At 46.8% G+C, this 24270-nt stretch overlaps 1 protein-coding gene across 1 annotated transcript in view; it reads left to right on the forward strand.

Annotated features, from left to right (window-relative positions):
• Window positions 1-24270, forward strand: part of LOC147712219 (uncharacterized) — a 97787-nt gene that overhangs the window by 59968 nt on the left and 13549 nt on the right. The window contains exon 3 of the mRNA XM_086919600.1: window positions 336-389. Within this exon, the coding sequence (XP_086775726.1) occupies window positions 336-389 (54 nt within the window). The remainder of the gene's footprint in view (window positions 1-335; window positions 390-24270) is intronic.

Raw genomic sequence — 24270 nt, forward strand, 5'->3', positions numbered from 1 at the left:
GCTTGTTAGAGCCACTGTGCAACTCGCCTTAAGCCGGCCGGCAAACCTGCTGCACCGCTCCCATTTAGTTTAACTATATGTGTTTGAACACATGATTCTAAAGACCATAATTTTTGTTCAAATGGGTGTTTTTTCAGATATTTATTTGTTTCCCTCGTCTTCATGGCTTGATTCAGCGCGCGAGAAAGTGTCATTCATAGTCTTTAAAATGTCACTCATAATTACACAGAAATTATGAAATTGTCACACATAGCAATCTAAAACCTTGGCAGCTATGATGTCTGTTGTTTTGAGTTTTGATCACACTTGTCTTTTTCCCTTTTCTTTCGTTCCAGGTGCCAGTGACATGCAGGCGGAGAAGCTTTACAGCCACAGAGGATCACTTGCTGGTAAGTCATCCTCACACTACTCTGGGAACTTTCAGAGATCTACTATGTTACTAATGTGCATACATTCATGCTTCTGGCAATGGCAAGACGAAATCCCTTTTTATGGCCGGAGGAGAACAGGAACAACCCTAAAAATTGGAGGAGGTATTGGGGAAGGGATTTCTCCGCCAGTAGAAGTTGACATTAGTGAGCTCAAGCGAGTAAAAAACTCCGCTCTGCGGAGCAGAGTTTTTCGGAACTTCACGTGCTCCACGGAGTGTCGAAAACTCACGTGAACGGAGTGGAGTTAACTAGTCAGGCCTATAGAAAGCACTGCAGTGGTGGCAGCACAGCAGAGTTTGGTGAACTGTGAAAGTGATAGTACAGAAATAGCCATCAGAATACCCAGAGTGAAAATTTAAGTTACTCTTCCAACAAGGCGGGGACTGGAGGTGTTCTCCAACAGGAGCATTTTGTCAAAACAATGGTGCCCAATGCTGCACTTTATTTTGCTATTTCCAAACACATTTGCTAGCAGGCATTCTGAAAGCTCACCAAGGAAATGTCCATCAACTCACTAGCAGTTTGATGAGCTTTTCTTAGCCTGCAGTAGGTGAAACATACATTGCTAAATATTGATTCAACGCATCAGAAAAGTATAATATGGTCACTAATCAAATAAACACTGAACTATGCTAACGAACTAATGTCTAGACTTCAAAAAGTTAAAATAGACCCACTGCAATAGGTGGAAAATTTGGCAGCAAGGTTTGTAGTCAACTTCAGAAACTGTTTACACAGAGCTAAGATCATTACACTGTCTACCGGTTAAGAAGCATACCGCATTGTAAGTAGCATGTTTGGTGAAATGCCTTCAAAGAGCCCTAGTCGAACTGCAGGAAATAGACTGCCAAATCATCAAAGACTGCCCAATCGTTGTCCTCAACACATCTCTAGAACCATAATCCGACGGAGGTGGGACACCGATTTGCCCTTATATGTAATTGGATTTGGATCTCATTGCTTTAACTTTTAGGAAGAACCTAAAAAACGAGTATAGAATTTAAGATAGTTTATTAATTTACTGATAACTGTGATATAGTGTGTAGGGTGAGATCTACTTTCATGGTATGCTTAGTAAGTAAGTCCTCTGGCCTATTGCAGGAGGATGGTCACACGGCCCTGAAAAAATGTGAAAATGTGAAAAAATGTGTATTTCTGTCCAATTTTTCTACAACTAGTTAAAAAAAAACCTACGTTCTAAACAATCTGTGTTTCAAATATGTATAGCAGCTTTATTCTCTTCTACCTTTCCCTTTCCTTCATTTTTCCATTCTGCCCTTTCCAAGCAGCATCTCAGTCAAACGCGTTTATATATTTGAAAGGTACAGGGTGGAAGGACAATAAGATATACAGGTCTCCCAATTTCAAGCCAAACACCGCAGAGCTATCAAGGGAGACACATGTGAGACACATCTCACAGGCTTTGATACTAGAGTGATCTGCAAGGTTACAGGTAACGAGCAGGATAGACAGTACGCATATCTTTTGGCATTCACCAACCATACACGCTCAAGCTTAAGCGTCAAAAATGATAATAAGTAATGCTTTACACATGATAAAAAAGCTTTCACATGAGTCAGGCTGTATCAACCACAGCAACAAGTGCCCTTTGCTTCCACAGGGAAAACATAAGCAGTAAGAGTCTGGAAACATCCGGATTTATCACTCAATATCAATTTAAATATACTATAAAAATGTAATTTCTTCATCACACAACAGATCAACATTTTCTCAAATTTTTTTTTTCCCAAACATCTTTTTAGTTTGTATCAGTAGCCCAGGTCTTACAAACAAAAGCATATAATTGTGTCTTAAAACCGCTTTTTGTCCCTAAATATCAGCTTCCAGTTTTAGTACATACAAATTTGCCACCCAAGCTTCAGTTTATTTTCAAAAGGTTGTCATGCGTACTAATACTGCCTCGTATCAGCAGATTCTGCCTAGCATTCTCATATCTCTCCAACACAGACTAAGAATGCCTAATATAAGCCTTTGATAGCCACCCACCAGGTGTTAGGAAAGACCATCCTACACAAGGGAGGTTCATAAGTAGCTACGGATGTCTTTCATATGCCACCATTACGCCAGGACAATCATTTTGTCTTGGATGGTCATCATTATGTTCGGGATGTCCACCATTAAGTAGAGGGCCCTACACAGGGCTGGATTTAGCGCTGGTGGCGCTCTGTGCGACAATCATTTATGGCGCCCACACCCTATGACCTCCTACTCAGATTTTCTCACTACCATCGGGCAAAAGTGCCCTTCATCTCTGCAAACATAAGTTACTGCTAAAAACAGCACAACCCCTGAGGTTAGCGTCCCCCTCAACAGGTCAACATCCAGTGCGGCCGCACCTTTCGCACAGCCCTAAAGCTGACCCTGGTCCTACAGTATGCCAAGTATGTTTGCCTTATGACAAGGTCAACCTTGAACAAGGAATACCCACCAACAGACCCTAGTTGGGCACCATTATGCCAAGTTTTCCTACTCATATCATGACAAACATTTTGATAGGGTCTGCCACAGTTCTTAAAGAGAAAGTATGATTTTGTATGGCCACCATAATACCATGTATGAACACAGTGTCTCACGTATGCCCACAATATTCCAGGACAACCATTATGGCAGTGATAGTCACCATTATGCCAGGTCTAAAAATAACTATGAATGGGATGGTTATTTTTGTGCCGTTGATGGCAACTATAGTGGGAAGCATTTACTCTATATGCTAGGGGAACTGTTATGCCAGAAGTGATAATGTAAAGAATCAGATAAGAGTACTAAGTAATCAGCTAACAGCCTAGATATACGCTGCGACTGAGCTCACACAAGGTCCAAACAAACTGGACTACAAATATAAACTGATTCTGTGAGGAGTCCGGTGCTCTGTCTCCGTAGTTTGGTTCAGTCATCAAGGTCTTCCTCAGAAAAAAAGCATGCAACAACTTGCCGAAACAGTACAGTTTATAAATAAAGGATATAAAAATCCAAACCATATTTGTTAAAAAAATTATATATATTACAAAAAACTTGCCAATAGGAAAGAAAAGGAAAAATAAGTCAATAGTATCCTGTGGGCAATGCAAACAAAAGTAAAAAATGATGAAATGTCTTTATGCTGTTAAATAAAATCTAGATACCCTCTGCGGTTACTACACAAGTGAATGCAGTTGCATTTAAATTTGTGGTTGGCGCCGCTGATGGTATTTACGTTTCGACCTACGCATTTATCTAAGGGTCTTGTAACTCTTCAGCAGGGTAAGACTGGCAGCTGTAACCAGCAAGGGCTCCACATGGTACAATGAGTAAAAGATCATACTCTACCTCAAAATTTCTAGCAAAATACTCATAGTAAGAAATACGCAAAGTTGAAGTTACAAATTTTGCATAGTTCTTGGTGACGATTGGTCAGTTGTCCTGATCTAGCAGGAGTAGAATCTTTTAAGGTCTAGCATGTGGCATGCATTGCAGGCACACTCGTTTGGCAGAAATATTATATATCATAAGGGGTTTGCAGCTTGTTCATTGCCTAACATACGTTAACCTCATAGAAGCTATGGAACGTCCAGCTCTAGTGCTGGACGTTCCATTGTGCAGGTGAGGTTTGAACGTTCAATGGCCGACGGCAGCACTACGGAGGTAGTGGTGCCGTCGGCCGCCGAACGTTCGCAGCAATTAAGGGGTTAACTTCATTGTTACTCTTATTTACTGCCTTCTAAATTGTCCAGTACACGTTGGCTTCACTTTCTCTTCTTTTGGCTGGAGCATGGGCCTGATTGCTTAAACTTGATTACTGTCCTTCTGCTAATCGTGCTGTGCTTGAAATACTACTTATATTTTTTCTGCTTCCCTGTCATCTTTGTTAAACCTCTTGCCATGTGTATCTATATTTTACTATTCCACACACACTTTAAAGAAGCCATTTTCTCATTTGAAATGGTGTTCATTGTGACACCAGATGGTGTCTGCTTTTATTTTGACAACAGATGTTATCTGCTTCCAAATGAATTTTCACTAAGACATGAAATTGGCCGCAATTCCTTTTTTTATGTGATAGGCTTTTTTGCCAGATGACACATTTTTTGTTTTTTTCACGCATGGGCAGGGGAACTGATTTGTTCAGGATCACAGGGATGATATACCGAAACCTAACAAACATTGGAAAAGCCAATAGGTCTCACCTTTGCGACTATTGGCCCTGCATTTGCTTTTTTTTCCTGCTGTACAGCATGTGCATTCCTAAGTTTGGCAATAATGTTTAGCCTTGCTGTAGAGCAGTATGGCTGCTGTGCAGCATAGCTAAAAATCATAATAATAAAAAAGTACTATGATGCACTTTTAAAATAAGGCCCACTTGCCCTTGCTGCTTATTAGTATTTTTTTATTGCTTTTAGCCACACTGCAAAACATCTGTGCTGCTGTACGGCATGGCTACACAACATTGCCAATAGCCCTCATAGGCAAAACCTATTGGCTTTGCCAGTGCTTGTTTAGGAAACACAAGTTTTTTCACAAGTTTCGATGATATTGCCGCTTTAAAGAAAAACTTTAAATATTCATGACTGGTGCCTCAGTTCTCTTTTCCCAGTCCAAGGAAGGTTCTCGTAACTCTGCTTCCATGTCCAGACAAGGGACGTTCCATTGAGGACGGCAAGATCTTGACATCCTGTAGCCAGGCATTTGTCTTCTGCTCACCAATTATCATAGATTATGTGTTATCAGTATAATCTATCCTGGTTTGCTTGAAGACATCAAAATAATCACTCAAATGGAATTGTTAATTTTCTTATAATTCCATGGTGTGATAGTACCTGTACCTGACAATAAGGTCATGTGATGCTTCACTTTGCTACTGGATTCAAGCTAGCCTGGCTGATGAAAGCTATTAGCCCGAAACCGGTCCCAGGATGCTTGTTTCCGGTCCAGGAAAGACATGGCTTGGAAGTTCGGCTGGACTGCTCCCATGAGGCACAGGGTTAAGACTGATTTGCATATAGCTGTGTCTGAACTGTGGTGGCGAGGTGAGCTAAAGAACGATAATGGAGTCAAACCAGATCTGTGTCTGGGGGTGAGTGTATAAAAAGTTTCAGTGCTCCATCCATCATCTCCTTGTGTTTGCTTTGTTCGCCCTAAGTTGGCAGGGTATGCTCAGACGTGGGTCCCTTGCTCACTTTGCTACTGGGTTCAAACTAGCCTGGCTGATGAGGGCTGTTAGCCCAAAACCGGTCCCAGGATGCTTGTTTCCCGTCCAGGGAAGACATGGCTTGGCAGTTCGGGCTGGAATGTTCCCATGAGGCGCAGGGTCAAGACTGATTTGCATATAGCTGTGTCTGAACTAAGCATGAGCGAATTTTGCGGATCTCGCGTTCGCGAATTTTGCGGATTTGCGGATTCGCAATCCGCAAAATCCGCGAATTCCCGCGAATTTGCGGATTTTTTTTTTTTTGTGTTCGCCCGTGTTTCTGCCAGTTCGCGAGGGTTTTGTACACTTTCGCAAATTGCGAACTTACCTGTCGGGTCGCAAGTTTCGCGAACTTGTTGTTTCTACGTGTCCAGCCTGTTTGGGACACTCTTCTTCATCACTGCCACTCTCTGTCACCACTGCCACTCTCTGACTACTCATGCCACCCTCTGGCCCACCCATGCCACCCTCTGTTTCATCACCACACCCTCTGGTTGTCCAGTGTACATTATTTTCGGCAAAGCAAAGCACACCTTCCCTGCCTCAAGTGACCTGAATTAATTTGGGGCTGATTAATGTGTCACAGAATATTTTTTTAGCTGGCACCTGCTTCCTTAGTGCGCCCTGATTAGTGATCTTTTGCACTTGCTAAGTGCTTTCATTGTTGCAAAATTAGTTACAACACCTGCCCTGCCCCAACTGACAATAATGAATTAGGGGCTGATTAATGGATTTTAACTTCCAGCCTGGCTCCTGCTTGTCTCCCTTAGCTGTAATTCAGGACCTTTGTGGCATATGTGTAACTATTCTGAGGTTCAGAGCAGGGTCACATAATAGTTTCAACTGGCAACTGAACTCTGGAGGGGCCCCTCAGGAAGCACTACAGGAAATGGCTACTAATGATGAGCCTGAACTTTTGAACCTGGTAAGTAGTTACTTTCAGTTTTGCTAAGATCGTATTTCTGCAATTTTGCACTTATTCGCGGGGCGCGAACTCACGCGAACTCACGAGAACAGTGCGAGCAGTGCGAGCAAAATCCGCTGCTCGCGGATTTGCGGATTTTGCGGGAGATTCGCAAATCTCGCGGATTGCGGATTTCCCGAAAATCCGCAAAATCCGCGAGCGGAACGGATTTTCCGCCCATGCCTAGTCTGAACTGGGGTGGCAAAGTGAGCCAAAGAACGATGATGGATTCAACCCAGATCTGTTCCAGGGGGTGAGCGTGGGTCCCTTGCTCACTTTGCTACTGGATTCAAGCTAGCCTGGCTGATGAGGGCTGTTAGCCCAAAACCGGTCCCAGGATGCTTGTTTCCAGTCCAGGGAAGACATGGCTTGGCAGTTTGGGCAGGAATGTTCCCATGTGGCACAGGGTCAAGACTGATTTGCATATAGCTGTGTCTGAACTGGGGTGGCAAAGTGAGCTAAAGAACGATGATGGATTCAACCCAGATCTGTGACTGGGGGTGAGCGTCTGAAAAGTTTCAGTGCTCCATCCATCATCTCCTTGTGTTTGCTTTGCTTCAAAAGGGACCCGTTTCCATGGTGAAGGGGATGCATGTACTAAAATGTGACATGCTAGCTCCAGGCCTCCTCACCAAAGGCACTGCACAAATAAATGAGACTTACAGCAATGAGTGACCTTCAACACTCTGCCATCCATTTAGTTAAGAAGAAGTTACTGCCACTGTTCTGTGGTTTAGATAGATCATGGAATCACAGATCACAATTGATGTTAATATTTCCTTGTTCCCCTTTGCTTATTTCTTTTTTTTTTTTTTAAATACTTTTTATTGTTGCAAAAAGTATCACAAGAGAAAATGTAAGCACACGGACTGGCTTCAACATTCAGCCATTACCCGTAAGTTACGCAACTTTTTCTTTTTTAGATTCTGAGGATTGCACATGAATCAAGAAAACGCATGGAGTTTTAACAGAACTCATAATAGGTATACAAGAAATGAGAAAACCAACCCCCGAAACAGCCACCGTCATGCCCGCCTCCCCCCCCCCTCCCGGGTCCTTCCCACCCTTTCCTGACGTATTTTCATCCACTAGTCATATCTGGGTTATACAGTACGGTCTTTAGCATGTCCACCCCCAGTCACCGCCGTTGGGTCGATATCGTCAGGTAGGTTCTCCAAGGCTCCCCCTCAGGTTCCCTGTGGCTTCACTCCAGCCCGTGATATTGTCTCCACTTTGCCCACACTCTCCGAAACTTTTTGGGGCAGCCCCTGGCTTTATAAGTCACTCTCTCTGCCGCCATGTATAAGTCTAGTCCCCTCCTCCATTCCTCCAAGTCTGGCGGTTCGGCCACTCCCCAGGGTCGTGCAATGTCTCTCTTCGCCACCACCAAAGCCAGCACTAGGAAAATGATCAAGGGGCGGGCCAGGTCCACTTCGGTCGTCAAACCCAACAAAGCCAGCCTAGGGTCACGTGGTAGAGTAGTTTCCAGTACCTCGTCCAATTCTACAAATATTTCTTCCCAGTACGCTTGTATGATCTCGCAGCCCCAGAGTGTGTGATAGAAGTCGCCCTCCTGCTGATGGCACCTAAGGCACGCCGTGTCCATGACCTTCCCCATTTTGAAAAGACATACCCTGTCGAAATAGGCTCTATGTAGCACCTTCAGCTGTATGAGGCGAAGCCTAGACTTAATCGCTACCTCGCGCGGGTGCATAAGAACCATCTCCCAGTCCAGGTCCTCCATGTCCCCCGTGTCTGCCTCCCATTTGTTCCGCAAGTCTTGTAGGTTGCCTAACATATTGTTGGTCAGTGTTCTATATGTGAGAGATACCGCCCCCCCTATCTGCTCCTGCAGTAACCTACCCTCCAATGGAGCGTATTCTGGGATGTCTGTCAGAGTGATATTTTGTGCCCTCCAGGCATGTCTTAGTTGCGTGTATTTGTAATACTGAGTATTATGTAAGCCAAAGTCTCCCTGGAGTGCGTGGAACGTTTTCAGTTCTCCCCTTGTAATCACGTCCCCTATTGTTGAAATGCCGATGTCATCCCATCGTCGGAAGCCTTTCAGTTTGTTAAGTTCACCCAGCCATTTACAATGCCATAGTGGTGTCTGCCGGGTGGGCCGCTTGTCCCATCCCATGCGTTTGGTCGCCCTATGCCATGCAGTCAGCGTAATCCTAGTGGCCGGCAGAAGTTGTCTCCCTCCGATCCCTCCGTACAAGTACTACAGTATGTTGGTATTAGACCATTTTGACCTTTCTAGTGCATAGGTAGGGTGATCTATTGCCGCATGCAGCCATTCATTATTCGGAGTGAGATGTTCCGCCCAATAATATGCTTCTAGGTTGGGAAGGGAAATCCCTCCACTGTACTGGTGGCGTGGCAATGTAGCTAAGGCCACTCTCGGCTGTTTCCCCAGCCATAAGAATGCTCGCAGGTCCGCATGAATTTTATTCAAAGTTGTAACCGGTAGCGGATAATATTCGTTTTGAAGGGCATAGAGGAACTTTGGAAGCAGAACCATTTTATCTAGCGCTGCGCGACCCAATAAGGTGAGCGGGAGCTGCCGCCACCGATCCATTTCTACCTTCGCACTTGCCATGATTCGGGCCACATTATTATTAAAGGAGAGCGTCCTGTCTAGTGTTATGTACACTCCCAAATATTGGAAGCCCTCTGTGGTGTGAATGAGGAGCTCCGGCAGGCAATGCCTTCGCTCCAGGCCTTGCGGGTCATATAGAATCGATTTATGCCAATTAATAGTATGGCCTGCCCTCGCGCCAAAATCAGCCAGTTCCTTGAACAGTACTGGGATTGTGGCGTCCGGGTCCGTAACAAACAACAGGACGTCATCGGCATACAGTGAAATTTTCTCTTGGGTATCCCCCGATTCCCCCCATGTGAATCCCCTGATTCCCTGATTCTGCCTAATCCGGATCGCTAGGATTTCTATTGTCAGTGTGAAGAGTAAGGGGGACAATGGGCATCCCTGGCGCGTTCCCCTACTAATGTGGAATTCGCGTGACAACCTTCCATTGACCCGCACTCGTGCCTTCGGGGCTGAGTACAGGAGCTGAATCCACTGCAAAAACGTAGGGCCAAAGCCAAACCTCCGTAATGTCTCTATCAAGAAGGGCCAATGGACCGCATCAAAGGCCTTTTCTGCATCCAACGAGAGGAACCAGTGGGGCTCGCTCCTCTCTCGGACTTCTTGCAGCCAATTATGCGTGCGGCAGAGATTCAATTTGGTTGCCCTGTCCGGGAGAAAACCGGACTGGTCCGCGTGTACCAGATCCGAGATTACCCTCCGCAGGCGTCTAGCAAGAACAGTTGCCAAAATCTTTGTCTCCATATTGAGGAGAGAAATCGGGCAGTAGGAGGCACAAACGTCCCTGGGTTTGCCCTCCTTGTATATTGGGACAATTGTGGCTAAGGCAAGGTCAGGTGGCAGGCTCGCCGTCTGGAATGCCTCGACAAATAAAGTTTTTACATGACGTTGCAACAGGTCAGCTGTTCGTTTGAAGAATTCCGCCGGGAAGCCGTTGGGCCCCGGCGTCTTCCCCGGTTTCATGGATGCTATAGCCTCTGCTATTTCCTCTAGTGTAATCTCTGCTTCCAGGTCCGTGACGTCCTCAGGGGATAGGGTCGGGACCTCTATGTCGCACATATAGCGGCGTGCTTCAACCTCGCCACCCAGATTCCTGGCCCTATAAAAGTCTTCATAATACGTTGCAAAGGCCTCTGCTATAGCCTCGTCCGTGAATGCTGACCTATTCTCCGCCAATGCAATCCTGTCTACCCATCTTGCTGCCCTCTCCTTCCTGCTCAGCCATGCTAAAAGTTTACCCGATTTATCCCCCACGTCATATAATCGGTGGAGCGTCGCCAGCGCCTGTGTGCGTGCTTCCCAAGTGACAAGTTCTCTATAGTGTCTTTGTGTGTCTAGCAGTTTCCTAAGTACTGCCTCTTCCTTCCTATGGTGATATTCTGCTTCGAGGGCTAAAATCGAAACCTCCTCACTAGTGACCATGTCCTGTAGCTTCCTCCTGGCCACTCCCAACCTGCTTTGTATGCGATCCCTGAGGACCGGCTTCATTGCTTCCCAGAGTGTGACCCCTGATTGGACCGAGCCCTCATTTTCAGCCACATACACCTTTATGTCTGCTCTGATACCCTTCAGTATGTCAGGTGTTTGGAGCTCCCAGGCTGCTAGGCGACATTCCATTTTCCTTTCCCTTCTCCCCCGTCCCAGGTGAGCATATAGGGGGGAGTGGTCTGAAATTCCCCGTGCCTTGTATTCCGCTAAATCGTTCACAGAGACATCTTGTCTGGACGTGAATATATAATCCAGCCTGGAAAATACCCTGTGGGCCCCGGAGTAGAAGGAGTAAGCCTCCCGTGTAGGGTGGAGCCATCTCCAGACATCTGTGAGTCCTAAGGTTTGCATCTGCCGGGCTAGTGCTGTGTCGTGTCCTATTGTGTGTGACGTCCCCGATCTGTCCCTTGTGACACACATCACGTCATTGAAGTCCCCCCCCACTATCTGGATCGTGTCCGCCGTATCTAGAAGGATAGCGGCGACTGCCTTGAGGGTGCGTGCCTGCAGTTTTGGGGGGGCATAGACTGAGACGATCGTGTACCTGCGCCTCCTCCATACTCCCTGTACTCCTGCGTAAGTCCCCTGCGGGTCTAGCCATGTACAAGTGGTAGTGAACGGTGTAGATTTTTTAACGAGGATTGCAGCCCCCCTGGAATCTGTTGTGTACCCTGAGTGCGCTAACACCACGTCCCTGCCTCTTGCTATAAAAGCACATTGAGTGCCTCTGAGGTGGGTTTCCTGGAGTAGGATAATGTCCGGCGCTAGCCTTTTAAGATATGCATTTACCAGGCTTCGTTTAATCTTTGACCCAAGACCATTCACATTCCATGATAATACGGTGACTCCTGCATCACCAGTGTGTGTGTTATCTAGTGCGTCTGCCATTGTGTGTTCTCTCTATCCTTCCAAGTGGGTCCCCCGAGCAAGGGCGGTTCACGGTGCGTCATGGTGTGTTGTTGCTGTTTCTCAACTGGTTCCCCCCTCCCTCCCCAACTCCCCTGGTCCCCCAACTTGCGTGTGCAGAAAAGCCAACCCCTCCCTACCTCCCCCTCCCCACCTCCCTCCCCTTCCAGTCGCGTCCCAACCGGGGACCTAACCATCAGCGGGAGAAGGCCTGTCGCCCTCCCACAATTCCCTCCCATCATACACCAAACAACTGTGCAAACAAGAAAAAACAACATAGGAGGGCGTGTCAACTTGCGTGCTCCCGGTAACCGGGCTGCTATCTCAGTGTCCCCCGGAGATCCATGTTCATGAGTGTGAGTCCTGAGTGTCCGTTGCGGGACCCAGCCCCGACGAGTCCTGTTCCAGCAGCTGTATTTCGGCGACCAGAGGGTGGACTGAGTCGCCACGACCGTCCTGCCCGTCTCTTCCGGATTCATGCCCCTCCGAGTCCTCCTCCTCGTCACCTTCCGAGCGGATACCATGCCGCAGGCAGCTGAACCTGGAGCCCGCTACTGAGTTGTTACTCGGAGACGTCGATCTGCCCCCTCTCCTCTTGCTGGTGCCCCGGGTCTGATAGGGCGTCGCTGGCTTACGTCTCTTTGTCCTTTCCAGATTGTCGTCGTTGTTTTTTCGGCTGTTCCCAGCGCGTCCTTTCCCTCAGTGATCTGTCCATGGCTTCTCTTCCGGCTGCCTCCCTACTGTTCAGGATAGGGCGTTCTTCAAGCCATTGCCAGGCGTCTTCCGGACATGTGAAGAAAATGGTTTTTTCCTTATAGATTACTTTGAGTTTCACTGGAAAAAGGAGCATGTAGGCTATATTCAAGGCTCGTAGTTTAATCTTCACTGAGTCAAAGGAGCGGCGTTGTTTTGACACTTCCTGGCTATAGTCCGGGAAGATCATGATCGTGGCATTTTCGAAGCGGATTTCCCCCAGTTTCCTGGCTTCTCAAAGGATTAGGTCCCTGTCAGCATAGTTCAGAAATCTCGCTATGACCGGTCTCGGTCTTGCACCCTCCGGTGGTTTGGCCAGGAGCGCCCTGTGTGCCCTCTCAATAACGAAGCATGCAGAGAACTGTGCCGCCGGGAAGGTAGTCTTTAGCCATGTATGGAGGAAGGAGGCCATATCCCTCCCCTCGAGCCCTTCTCTAAAACCTACAAATCGAAGGTTATTGCGCCGAGATCTATTTTCGGCATCGTCTACCTTCCATTGCAGGTGGCGATGCGAGGCCTGAAGCTCTGCCATGTCCTTTTTTAACGCTGTGATCGATGCCTCGTTATCTGTGACTCTATTTTCGGCCACTGTCACTCTCTCCGTTAGATTTCAAAAGTCCTTGCGCAGCAACGTTATCTCAGAACCCACTTCTCCGATTTTTACCTCCAGTGCCGCCCGTGATTCTTGGATGTCACTCCTAGAGGCCTGGATGGCTGCCAGCAGCATTGCTGTTTCGGTTAGTGGTCCAGGCATCTCCGGCCGCTGCTCCGTAGCCGGTCGTGATGTCGCAAAGTTATCCATAGGGCCCTGTTTCGTTGTCTTAGTGACCGGGTCTCTCTTCCCCATGATGATCCTCGTGGCGGGGCAGGCTGCGCTACCGGTGGGCCGCCTGCTGTGTCTGAAACTCGTTGTTTATAGGCGGCCGTCGCTCTCGAGGTTGTCGCCACTCCAAACTCAGCGGTCTGTCCGGCAGTATCTCCAGGGGGGGGGGGGTGGGTAGTGGCACCCTTTGGCGTGACTGGTCCTTCGCCCACCTCAGGGCTCCGCTTGGAGCGACTCGGCCTTCCCCCTCCGTATCTCCAGGGGCACTTCTACCCAGCGCCCGACTTCCAGTCGCTCCGAAGCCCGTTCCTTGGGGTTGTCCCAGGAATGTCTATATTGTCAGGGGCTTACTGTCTTCTCCGCGCCGTCCACCCCTGTGTGGGCCCTGGAGTCAGGGTTGTCGGAGATGGTTGCCTCGTCTCCTCGCCCTCTGCCCGGGTCGGGTGGATCTCCCTACCGTCTCCCGTGTAGCGCCGACCCCTCTATTACAATACCTCGTGCAGGGGGGGGGGGCACTGCCTCCACTTCCGGGTCTTGGTTGCCAAACTGGTACTCAGGGCCTTCTCCCCCGTCTGACTGGGCTCAGTGTCTTGTTAGCGGGGAGATCAGTGATCAGTGGCCCGACCCCCAGTCCCTCTTGTGTCCTCGCTGCTGCTCCTCTCAGTGTGGACCGGGTATCTGGCCGGTGCCTCCCCAGATGGAGTCTGTGATCGCTGCCGGTGCCCTCCGCGTTCTGCCGCCGGCCCCCGTGCCCCGGGGGTCCTCCCTGTGTAGCGGTGGTTCATGTCGGTGGGAGCGGGTGGAGGGGGTGGGGGAGGGTGCCGCCGCCGAATCGGGTGTTACGGACGTGGACTTGGGGGCAATCACCGGCCTCGCTGGCCGCTACCGCAAGGCCTCCCCTAGGCTGCCCCTTCCTCCGGTGCGTCTCCCCCTGGGCTCACCTCCGCGGCTGGTTGCACTCTGCTTCCTCCTGTAGGAGCGGACAAGCTCCACCGATCTGGTTGCTCGTCTCCTTCACCGCTGGGGGGGGGGGGAAGAGGCCCCTCCCGTCCTCCGCTCCCGGTCACCGCCACCTCCCAGCGTTGCGGCTCGCGGGTGGGACCTGCTCCGCTCTTCCTGCGGTCTCAGTGTCCGTGTACCGGATCAGCCCTTAACCGGCCGCCATCTTGGTAAAGGCGGCCGGATTTCGATCTGGATCTCCCGTTACTGTGCAGGCACTGCTCTCAGCACCAGGATGTGGTTCAGGTCCTGTCCCGGTCTCGCTGTGATTCCGGCTCCGCCACAGCGCTCGGTCAGGCTTACAGGTCTTTTTCTCTCCACTGCTACAGCCTCCTAGCCCCTCGCCGCCATCTTGTCTACCAGGGGCGCTCCCGATCCGGTGCCGGTTCCGCAGGATTCGGGGAGTTCCACGCTGGTGTCGGTGCCACAAAGCGAGCACCTGATGTAGAATATGTTCACACACCGCCTGGTGAAAGTTGCGTTCTCCGGGGTGGTGTAAAACGACGGATTAGTGTGCAGTCCGGCCGGAGCTCCGGCAAGACATGCTGCTCCCTTTGCTTACTTCTATTTCTGTGCCCTGGTTGATTAGGATATCTTTAAACATGCAGGGGTGAGGTGACCCTCAATGTGAGGCTTTAATGTGGTCAAAGGAAAGATAGACATTTAAGTGGACGCACAATTTTCAAATGTTACCATTGAAAGGAGGCGGCATCCATGACAACACTTCAGTGAAAAGATCAAGATTTACTGGTGTTTGAATTTTCTCCAGACTTGGGCTAGGCATGGGATATCATCTGGTGGGACCAGACTCCCGGTTATGCAACAGCATGATGTTCTCCAGGCACCTGGTGCTCTTTGCTACAAGCATCTCAGGGTTAGCATTTTGTCCGCTGTGAAAACAAAATTAAGAAGACCAATAAAGAACTGCTTCAACTCCTATGATTGTAATCTACTTGCCTTTAAATTGCTCTTACTGCCCATGATGAGGCATTTAAGTGCTTTATGGTGAGTATCACTCTACTTTGGAAACCAGGAGTAGTGGTTAATTTTGTTGTGTTTTGGTTAGAGGGCCTAGTCTTGTGTTCTCAGCTTTACATGCATAATATCAGTTTGTGGCAGAATGAGAGGGATTTAGATGTTATTGTTTGCAGTGGTGGGAGATATTTTAGTTTGTGTGAATGATCGGTAGAGTGATCAGCCACATTAAGATTCCACTAGGGAGTTAGACGTAAATGCTGGTGGGGCTTAGCGGGGTACACAAGTTTGTGCGAATGATTGGTTGGGTGAATTGATAGGGTAAAGGAAGCTTAGATGATTGATAGATTGCAGGCAGGTGTTTGCCAGTTTGTGATTGGAATGCGTTATGAGGTATGGGTGGAGACATGGCCAATTCACAAATGTTTATGCAGAAAGGTAAGCCAAAAATCACACTGTTTTGTCTATGAGTCAAATAAGGGCACATTTAATAGTACTTGTGTTTTACATTTAATTATACAGGGAATGGGTGAGTGGAAGATCTGTCTGCAGGTAGGATTGATGGAGTTCTTGCATAAGATCTTGATAAGTTGGCCAGAGCTTCTTTTTGTGAATAAAACATACTGTCAGGCTATGAATAGCCAGCTCTTAATCATTCTTTCAAATTCCAGATTGTTAGAAGTGGCTTTTATTTTTGCCAGGTGGGAATTCCATAATTTTGCACCCTGTGCACAGAACAATGTGCAACTGATTTTTTTTTTAAAGGTGCAATGATTAATAGTGGCGCTAGGCTGGAACATACATTCCTAGGTTGGGAGTATTTGTTGATCTTCATCCACAGGAATTCAGAACCATTATTGTGTATTGCCTTGCAGTGATCCATCATAGTTTGAATTAAGATCTTCATGTTACTGACAACTGGTTGGAAGCCTTCAAGGCAGAGGAGATGCATGCACATGTCTTCACAGGTAATCTTGCTGCTAAGTTCGGAATTTTCTGGAGTAATCTTATGGTTGGGAGAGAAATGATATGATACAGACCATTTGCATATTCAACTTTTGAGTGCTTGAACCTTTTGTTGAATTCCAAGACTGGGAAAAATGTGAAAGCGTGTCTTCATAGTGTAGAAGACTGATCTGGTCAGTTCTTCCACTTAACCAATTATAGAGAGAGCAGACTCCATGAGAATTGCAAGTTTTTAAACTCCCTTTGATTTTGTTCGTGTGGGAGCAGAGATCATCATAGCAGAGCGGATTATACCTTTTCCAGTCTCCACAATTGTATATCTCAAATTTGATGCATTTACTTTAAAGTAGTCCATGTTATCCATTGGCCTATGCATTTGAGAACGTTTTTGAGTGTTCCTTTCATAAAGCTAATTTTTAGAGATTATTGTCTCCAGTTGAGTATTTGTGGTTAGATTAATATTAAAGTCATCAGTATTTACTTATTTGGGAGTATATATGTTGCTGCTGAATTGGATGAGGTAGTAGAGAGTCTTAGAGTGATCTTATTTGAGAAAGAGATTGAGATGAGAGGACTCGTTCAGCTGAGTAGAGAGTTTCCATGGATTCTTATGATGAGCGGGTTGTATAACATGGGGTCTAACATACAGTCTCATATGTGGATTTGTGAGTAGATTGTGAGTTGTCAAGCCTGATAAAATAGCATATCATTGAGGCATTTGACGTTTATTAAACTGAGTGTTTAATTTGCCATGGATGCATAGGTTGGAGTGGGTGATGGACAGACCTGATATTGCATCAAAGGTGCCAGTAGAACCTCCATTACTGGGTAGAGGTCTGCATAGCATATGGAAGTTGCAGCCTGACCCCAAGATGGTGGGGGTCAGGAGCATGCCAATTTTCATGAATGACAGAGACCGTAAATCATTCTTTGGAATAGGTAGCTATTGCTCGAGATAGGTTAACAGTTTTACTGCTGTTGGGGCGACAATCTGTTGAATTGCTTGAAAAACCTGTCCTCTCTCTTTGTCCATTCGTCTGATCTGCTACATGTTTCCCTGCTGCTCAAGAGATGTTCGACAGCCTTGTCTAACTCTGTACAAAGGAGGTACACTGTGTGCGGCTGGTCACAATTGGGCTAATACAAAAGTGCCAGTTGTGAACCTGCTAATTTGCAATAGCACAGGGTGCACAAATTAGTTGGTGTGCAACTTGCATTGATTCGATTCGATTAGCTTTATTCGATTTTGAAATATAAAATCCTAAAAGCAACATTACATATATACACACCATTACATTTCATTTCACAATAAATAACATTATATTAATATAGAATTAAATCTTTGGAGCAAACCAGCTAATCATTGAGTTCGTTACGAATTATGTCAAATCGAAGTCTGAATATTATCGCCCCTCACCCCAGGGGGGTTTCTGCCCATCAGGAAGGTACTCTCTTCGTTTAGTCTTGATTGGGGGAGGAGAGAAGCTCTGGGATAAAAGTCAGATAGTTCCCAGGTGTGTATAGGGCCGTCTCCTAATTGTGGCTGGCAGGTTTGAAGATATGGGACAACGTTATTATTCCTAAAATTCATTAATACCAGGTCACCAGGTATATCTTTTCGGAGGGGACCTAGCCAGCCCACCCTTCTAACACTTCGTATTCTTCCATCAATATCAGGTGGCAGGGGTCTATTTTTTGTTAACCAGAACACCACCTTATTTCTTAGGTCCTGTTGTCTTTCAGATTTTCCGTTTGTAAGTGCTGGCACTCCAGAGAGGACACACACAAACGGAGCAGCCTCCGGTGGTAATTGTATATGATTAGATTTTCGTGACATATTCCCTCGATTAGGAAGTGACCCTTTATGTGGTATGGGTTCTTTATTCAGCCCTATTCTGGAAGAAGAACTCTGTGCTATTGTGGATTTTGCAGATACTTTCAGAGTGTTTGAAGATAACATGTGTGAGGCTACTGGTTGATTTTGGTCAGTGTTACTTTGTAGAGACGTTATGGGCACTATAGTGGCGGATACAGACTGTGTTTGGTTGGGGCCTGCCATACTTTTTAAAAGTAGCGAGTTTGCCTTAGTCATTTCCTCTATGCCCGTAATCCTACCCCCTCGATTGTTCATTCTTTCTATCAAGGGGGATATTATAGAGTTGATCATGGTTTCTATCTGGGCCAATAGAGTTGGCCGGGTAGAGGATGCAGAAGTTACCCATTTCGCGGAATCCTTACATGTTTTAGGAGTAAAGGTGATAGGCAGTGGAGGGCTTAAGTTCAGTTTTTGCTGTTTTGTTTGACTCCCTGTGTGTTTATCCACATATCGTTTTCTTTTACCAGAGGGCACCTGGGGGGACATTATGGATTTCGTGTTTCCTTTTGCAGGTAGACAAAGGGGAGTACCAAGCAATCTTTCATTTGGGTGGGATAATGTACTAGACTGGGGACTTGAAATGATTGTAGGGCAGATAGAAGCACTGAGTTGCTTGATTCTCGATTTGACAGTAGCGTACTTAGATTTACATAAATTATTGAGTTACTCCAGCAATGAAGAGTTTTCTACTACGTCAACTGTCTGTGAGGGAAATCGCTCACTGAAGGTGTAATCTGTAGACAGTCGTCGTTCTGTTCTCACTGTTTGATGGACAATGGGTGGTGTTGCCTTATTTAGGTAGTGGTCCAACATCCCCTTGGCCGAGTCCCTCTGGAGAATAGGATTTTTGCGCACCCCCTTACATGTCATGATGTTATTAGCACGGGAACAGCAACAAACACCTAGAATAGTCTAAAAAATGTCACAAATCACAATATGGTTTCCCTTGGGGAGGGACGGAGTGTGCCTATGAATAATAAACGGGCCTCTTTACCTCCTTTAGTTGCACGGACAGGGGGGGTGGCCCGGCCCGGCCTTTTCGGGCCTATGATGGCCTTAGATAGTCCCGCCCTTGTCCCGGGCTTCTTCTGGCGCCGACCCGCACCCGGTCCCGCAACGCGGGCGCTGGCCTCCTTTTGTGGCACCTCCTGGCGCAGGAATGAGGTGTGGCGGCGTTCCCCGCCGCTAGGGCGTCTGGGGAATGAAGTCCTGTCCCGAACGCCCCCCTCCCGTTGCGGCCGCTGGTGTGGCTTTTGCGGCGGCGGGGGGGAGCGATTCTGCGGCGGTGGTCCGTAGGACTGGCGAGGTATGCCCACAATTTCTGGATGATTGCATTGTATTATTCTGTGTGCTTTGACAGATGAGGAAGCACACAACGGTTGCACGAAATTCCACTAATTTCTGGTTGTACAAATTTACATTCTGCACGTGAGAAAACAACTTCAATTTTCACCCAGATTGTAATCCTCTTTTGGGTACAAATGGGAGATAATCAGGACCTACGAGTATTCCAAACAATATTCAATAAAGGCTACTTCCTCCTCAAACAAGACTGTGTTAACGCCTCCAACCCAATTAACATTAAGGAGGGTCATCAAAGGCCGTAAAGTAAAAATGTGAACAACTAGGCTTCTTATAGGTCTCAGTTTGTAGATTTATTCAAATGTCACATTAATACAGGAAGTAAAAAATTTGTCAAAATTAAAAGCTAAATTCATTAAAAAATGTATTAATACAATGTGCCTTTAATTAATAAAGTAGCCACAGCACATATGGCAATAGTCAAATTAATAATAACAAGCCCTGGTACAAAAAAGGGCCACACAGCATGTAACACTAAATGACAAACAGTTCCCTCCAGCGCAGCTCCGGCCTGAATAACCCATCTTTTATAAAGTTTTAGACAATGAAAACACACAGTTTCATAGCATGGCATTATGTAAAAAGTCAGCACTAAACAACCTAATCAAACTATTAGCTTCCAACCCATCCACACCAAATAACACCTACTTGCTCATCATTTTCATTAGCTAATATCTAGCACGATGTATTTGCACAGAGGAAATAAACAAGAAATAAAACGTTATACAGTGGACTGTTCTGCACAACCATAACGACAGACATAGCGACAAAGATTCATCAAAAAAACGTTTAAATGTTTCAAAACACATCCCTTCAGCCGAGGAAGTTAGAATAAAATGTTACTTTACATGTACAGAGACAGACCGAACAAGACACAGCTGAATTTCAATTATTTTCTGAAAAGCAATTCAAGCAATGCACATGCACAACATTTGAACATGCACTTTCATAATGTGGCCTAGTGCGGCCTACGTAAACCAAACCTATATTAAGCATTTATTTTCTAAATAAAATTAATTTTCCACAGCTGTAAGGTGGTTGACGGCTGGTGGTAGTTTTTTTTAAAGAGTTATGTGGTACATGTTTTCTTATGTGCTCTCCTGGCTTTGAGACAGCATGCCATACCCAACTTGTAAACTTTGGCCAGCCCTCATAAATTTGGGTCATTCCCTTTCCTGGTGAATGTACAAAGAGTTTGTTTTTGTTTTACTTGTGTGTGTCAGAAGACCATGTGCAGGATAAATTGTATCCATTCAGCAACGGCCAACCCACATTGCAAAGCTGTCTTTTTTTCAGCAATCTCTCACTCATTCAGGAATTGACTGGTTGGCCTGTAAAAAATAGTGCAGTTAACCAGTAAGTAATCCAGTCATGTGCCACTACACTCCAGTAGATTCACCGCCACATGCAACAATCATTGTGCACACATGGTTTAAGCACTGCACATGCATCACATGGTAAACCATAACAAAAAAAAATAAGCAGACTGATTTGTGAATGCACAATACATAGGCACAAATAAGGCTGCTTTCTAAAGACAGCTCGTACCAAGGAGTTCAGTGCACCGTGGGTGGGTTAGTCAATATCTGTGTACAGTACAGTGCTTAATTTGAGCCGGTGGTTTCCAGTGCACCAGCACTTAATTGTCAGCACCGGCTCTAGTGACAGTCCACCACATGGTGGCGCTGTCTGTCCATTGTTGAGATGAGCATAGCATCAGTGTTTAATAAGTCCACATTAAGTTTATAAAAAACCAGAATAATACCTGCTGCTCAAGCCATTATTATAGCTTCCAATGGCCTGGAATAGTCTGAATTGTCACACGTGGAGAAGTGTGATGATTGGGAGTTGTGTTTGTACTGTTGTGGGCAGCGCTGGCAGGGTCAATGGGTACTGTGGGCTGCATTGGCTTCCTGGCGAGGCCCCTTGCACTTATATTTAAAAATATATATTTTTACTAATTATGCACTGGTACAATATATACAGTTTACCTGTTCAGTGGGATCCCATCCCTGTGCACATAACACCGGGGCTCCATTACCGATCCATCTTTTACATACAGAGAGGTTCCATGGCTGTGCACGCCCCCAGTCTGAGGCCTGCTTCCTGTGCACCAGGATCTGGAGGTGCAGCCTGCAGCGCGTGCGTAAACAGTGGAAATATCCAGGGTAAATACGGCAGCGCGCGCTGGGCAGCTGGCGCCAGCAGCACTCATGTGATGAAGGCTATAAACAGACCCGACGCGACGGCCGACTCCTACCTCGTGCCTTTCACCTGCCACCGCATTCCGCTTACAAGCAGCAGCCTCCGGGTCTGCGTACTGCTCATTGTACCATGGGTTGGTGACTGTCAATCGGCCCCTTCCTTGCACCCCTGCTGCATTTGCACTTGGTTGCAAGTTGCATTTAAACTTTGCAGCTATCACCGCGTGTCTTGGAGTAAGGCCAAAACGCGGTAGCTAGGCTTGAAACGGCCTCAGCAGACTTTCTTTTTCCTCAAGGAAAGTCTAACATTTATCTTTCGATCATGGAATTTTTTGTTACCAGTTTATTTATCAGAGCATACTGAATGGCAGTAGTGTGGCCTCGCGTGTACAGTTCATTTATGAGGCCTCCTCCCCTAGTTACATTTACTGCATCCCACCTTGTGAAGGGAGTGCTAAATTTGGGAATGTTGTTAGAGGCCTACATGCATCCCCTTAAGGGACCGGACTCTCTCTCTGTACCTGAGGGCAGACCCTCCACCCACAGTCATTCCTAGATAATCATTGGTGCTACTGAATGACCACAGTCAGCGCCAATCTCTCACACGTTAAAATAAGGCGAGCTCCAAGCACATGCTCTTCTAGGCGAATATATGATTTTTCCACGATTACAAGTTCCACGCATGGCATTACCACGCGAATTTTAGTTCGCATGTGTCTTTTCCACGCAGCATTTTACTACGCATGTTTTTACACCGCAATAATCACGTTACGAAACATCTCACGTCCCATTGAAATTTACATAATGATAGTGATAGGCTACATGCAGTACGAAGGAAAAGGATCGATGTTATAAACAATAAAAAACAACAGATTCCCTTACATTTTCTTTTTCTTTTTTTCATAATGCCCCTTAATAATACCTTTATTATCAAAGTTTAGATTCTTATCTGTCCCCTGTGCGTCTTTCACCATCAGCCCTTTCATCCACCGACCATGGAAACAAGCGTCAAAACACGTCTATCAAAACTGATAAAGGACTTCTGTTATGACGGTGAGGCTCTTTCCGTGTTCGTTTTGAGGCATTGTAGAGCGTTTTTTTTAAGTTTTCTTCTAATTTTTTTATTAATATCCGCTTGTTTTTTTTGGGGGGGAGACCCCCCCACGGCCCCCCCAGCCCCTCCAGCTCCCCCCCCCTCCCCACCCCACCCCCCAAGCCCACGCAGATCGTAAAGGCAGAAGGAATACCACTCGCGTGGTAAAGACGGTCGTTGAAGGCACCCGCGTTCAAAAGACGTTTGCGTGGTGAGTGACCCATGGTAAACGTTATGCGTGGTAAGTCCTTCGTGGTAAATGATGTTTCCCCTTCTAGGCATGGTAGGTGGATTCTACTACACTCTGACATGAAAAAGCCATAAATATAAATAAAGATGGTGGCAGCCATTATGATGTCACGCATGTCCTACGTCATTACGCCAGTGCTATGCTCTGTTGTGTATGGGGCCTTAGGCCCACATGCTTTCTGGAATGACCACTGTTAGCAATGGGGGTCTCTAGTTGGCAGTGGCTGGCCACAGTCCAAGTAGGGACCCTACTTCCTAAGTCAGAGTAAGGGGGCTATACCCTTTGATACCCCCTGCTCAGCCCTGTGGTAACGTAGCACGAGCAGCTAGGCTTATCTCAGAGGCAGTGTGTAAAGCATTTATGATCATACACAGTAACACAGTGAAGGACACTATAAAGGGACACCACACAAGTAGTTATAAGAAATAAGTATCTTTATATATAGACTTAACACAAGACCAATAACAGTAAAAAGCCACATTACTGAAAAGGGGGGTACTCTTGAAAAGCTGGAAAAAGAGTTCAAAGTTTTCAAATAGGGGTTCAGATCAAAGCAGGGGTCACCGCGACCCTTTTACTTACAAAGTACCTGGATTTCGTAGCAATACAAGCAAAATGTTGCAAACGAACTGAATCGATGATTTTCCCCACGCTAGGCTAGCGATGCGTTGAATCCTTGCCGCAAGGGAGGATGATGCGCCGGTCTGCGGGTGCGTGCGGGACAAAGCAACAGACTTCTTCATGCTAGGGCAGTGATGCGTTGAATCCTTGCCTCAAGGGAGGATGATGCGCTGATCCTGTTGCGTGTGCGATCTTGTTGCGATGAAAGAAAATGGCGCCCGCGAGGGAGCGATGATCCGGGTGCGACGCGAGGAAAATGGCGGACGCACGGTGCCCGCTTTGAGATGTCGTGATGCGATGATCTCGATGCGATGATCCGGGGTTAGCGAGCCTTCGACAAGCCCACAAACGTGCAATGTGATGATCTCGGGGGTTAGCGAGCACTTTGTGGCCCGCAAGCATGCAATCCGATGATCTTTGGTTTGCGAGCACTTGGCGGCAGCAGCGTGATGATTTTTCATACGCTCTTCAGCTGCGGCGGCTCGCAAACGGGCGTTAGCGACAATTTCAGCACTCTCTTCTCTGTAGTTAAACTAGAGGCCCTGGAACTCACAGGGGCCTCACCTGCAGATAGAAATCCCCGCTGGGAGGAATCAGGAGGCTGAGCTCAGGCATACTAAACTTGAATTTCTACCATGTTCCTGAGTCAGATACGACCATAAGATGTAATAGCCAGTCTGCCCATTCTAGCCTATGGTGAACAGGTAGCCTTGCAGCAGTGAAAAACAAAATGAAGGGTGATTCACTACCAGGACATGCAACACAT

Source organism: Lissotriton vulgaris, chromosome 5 (genome assembly GCF_964263255.1).
Source record: "Lissotriton vulgaris chromosome 5, aLisVul1.2, whole genome shotgun sequence".
NCBI classification, from domain to species: domain Eukaryota; kingdom Metazoa; phylum Chordata; class Amphibia; order Caudata; family Salamandridae; genus Lissotriton; species Lissotriton vulgaris.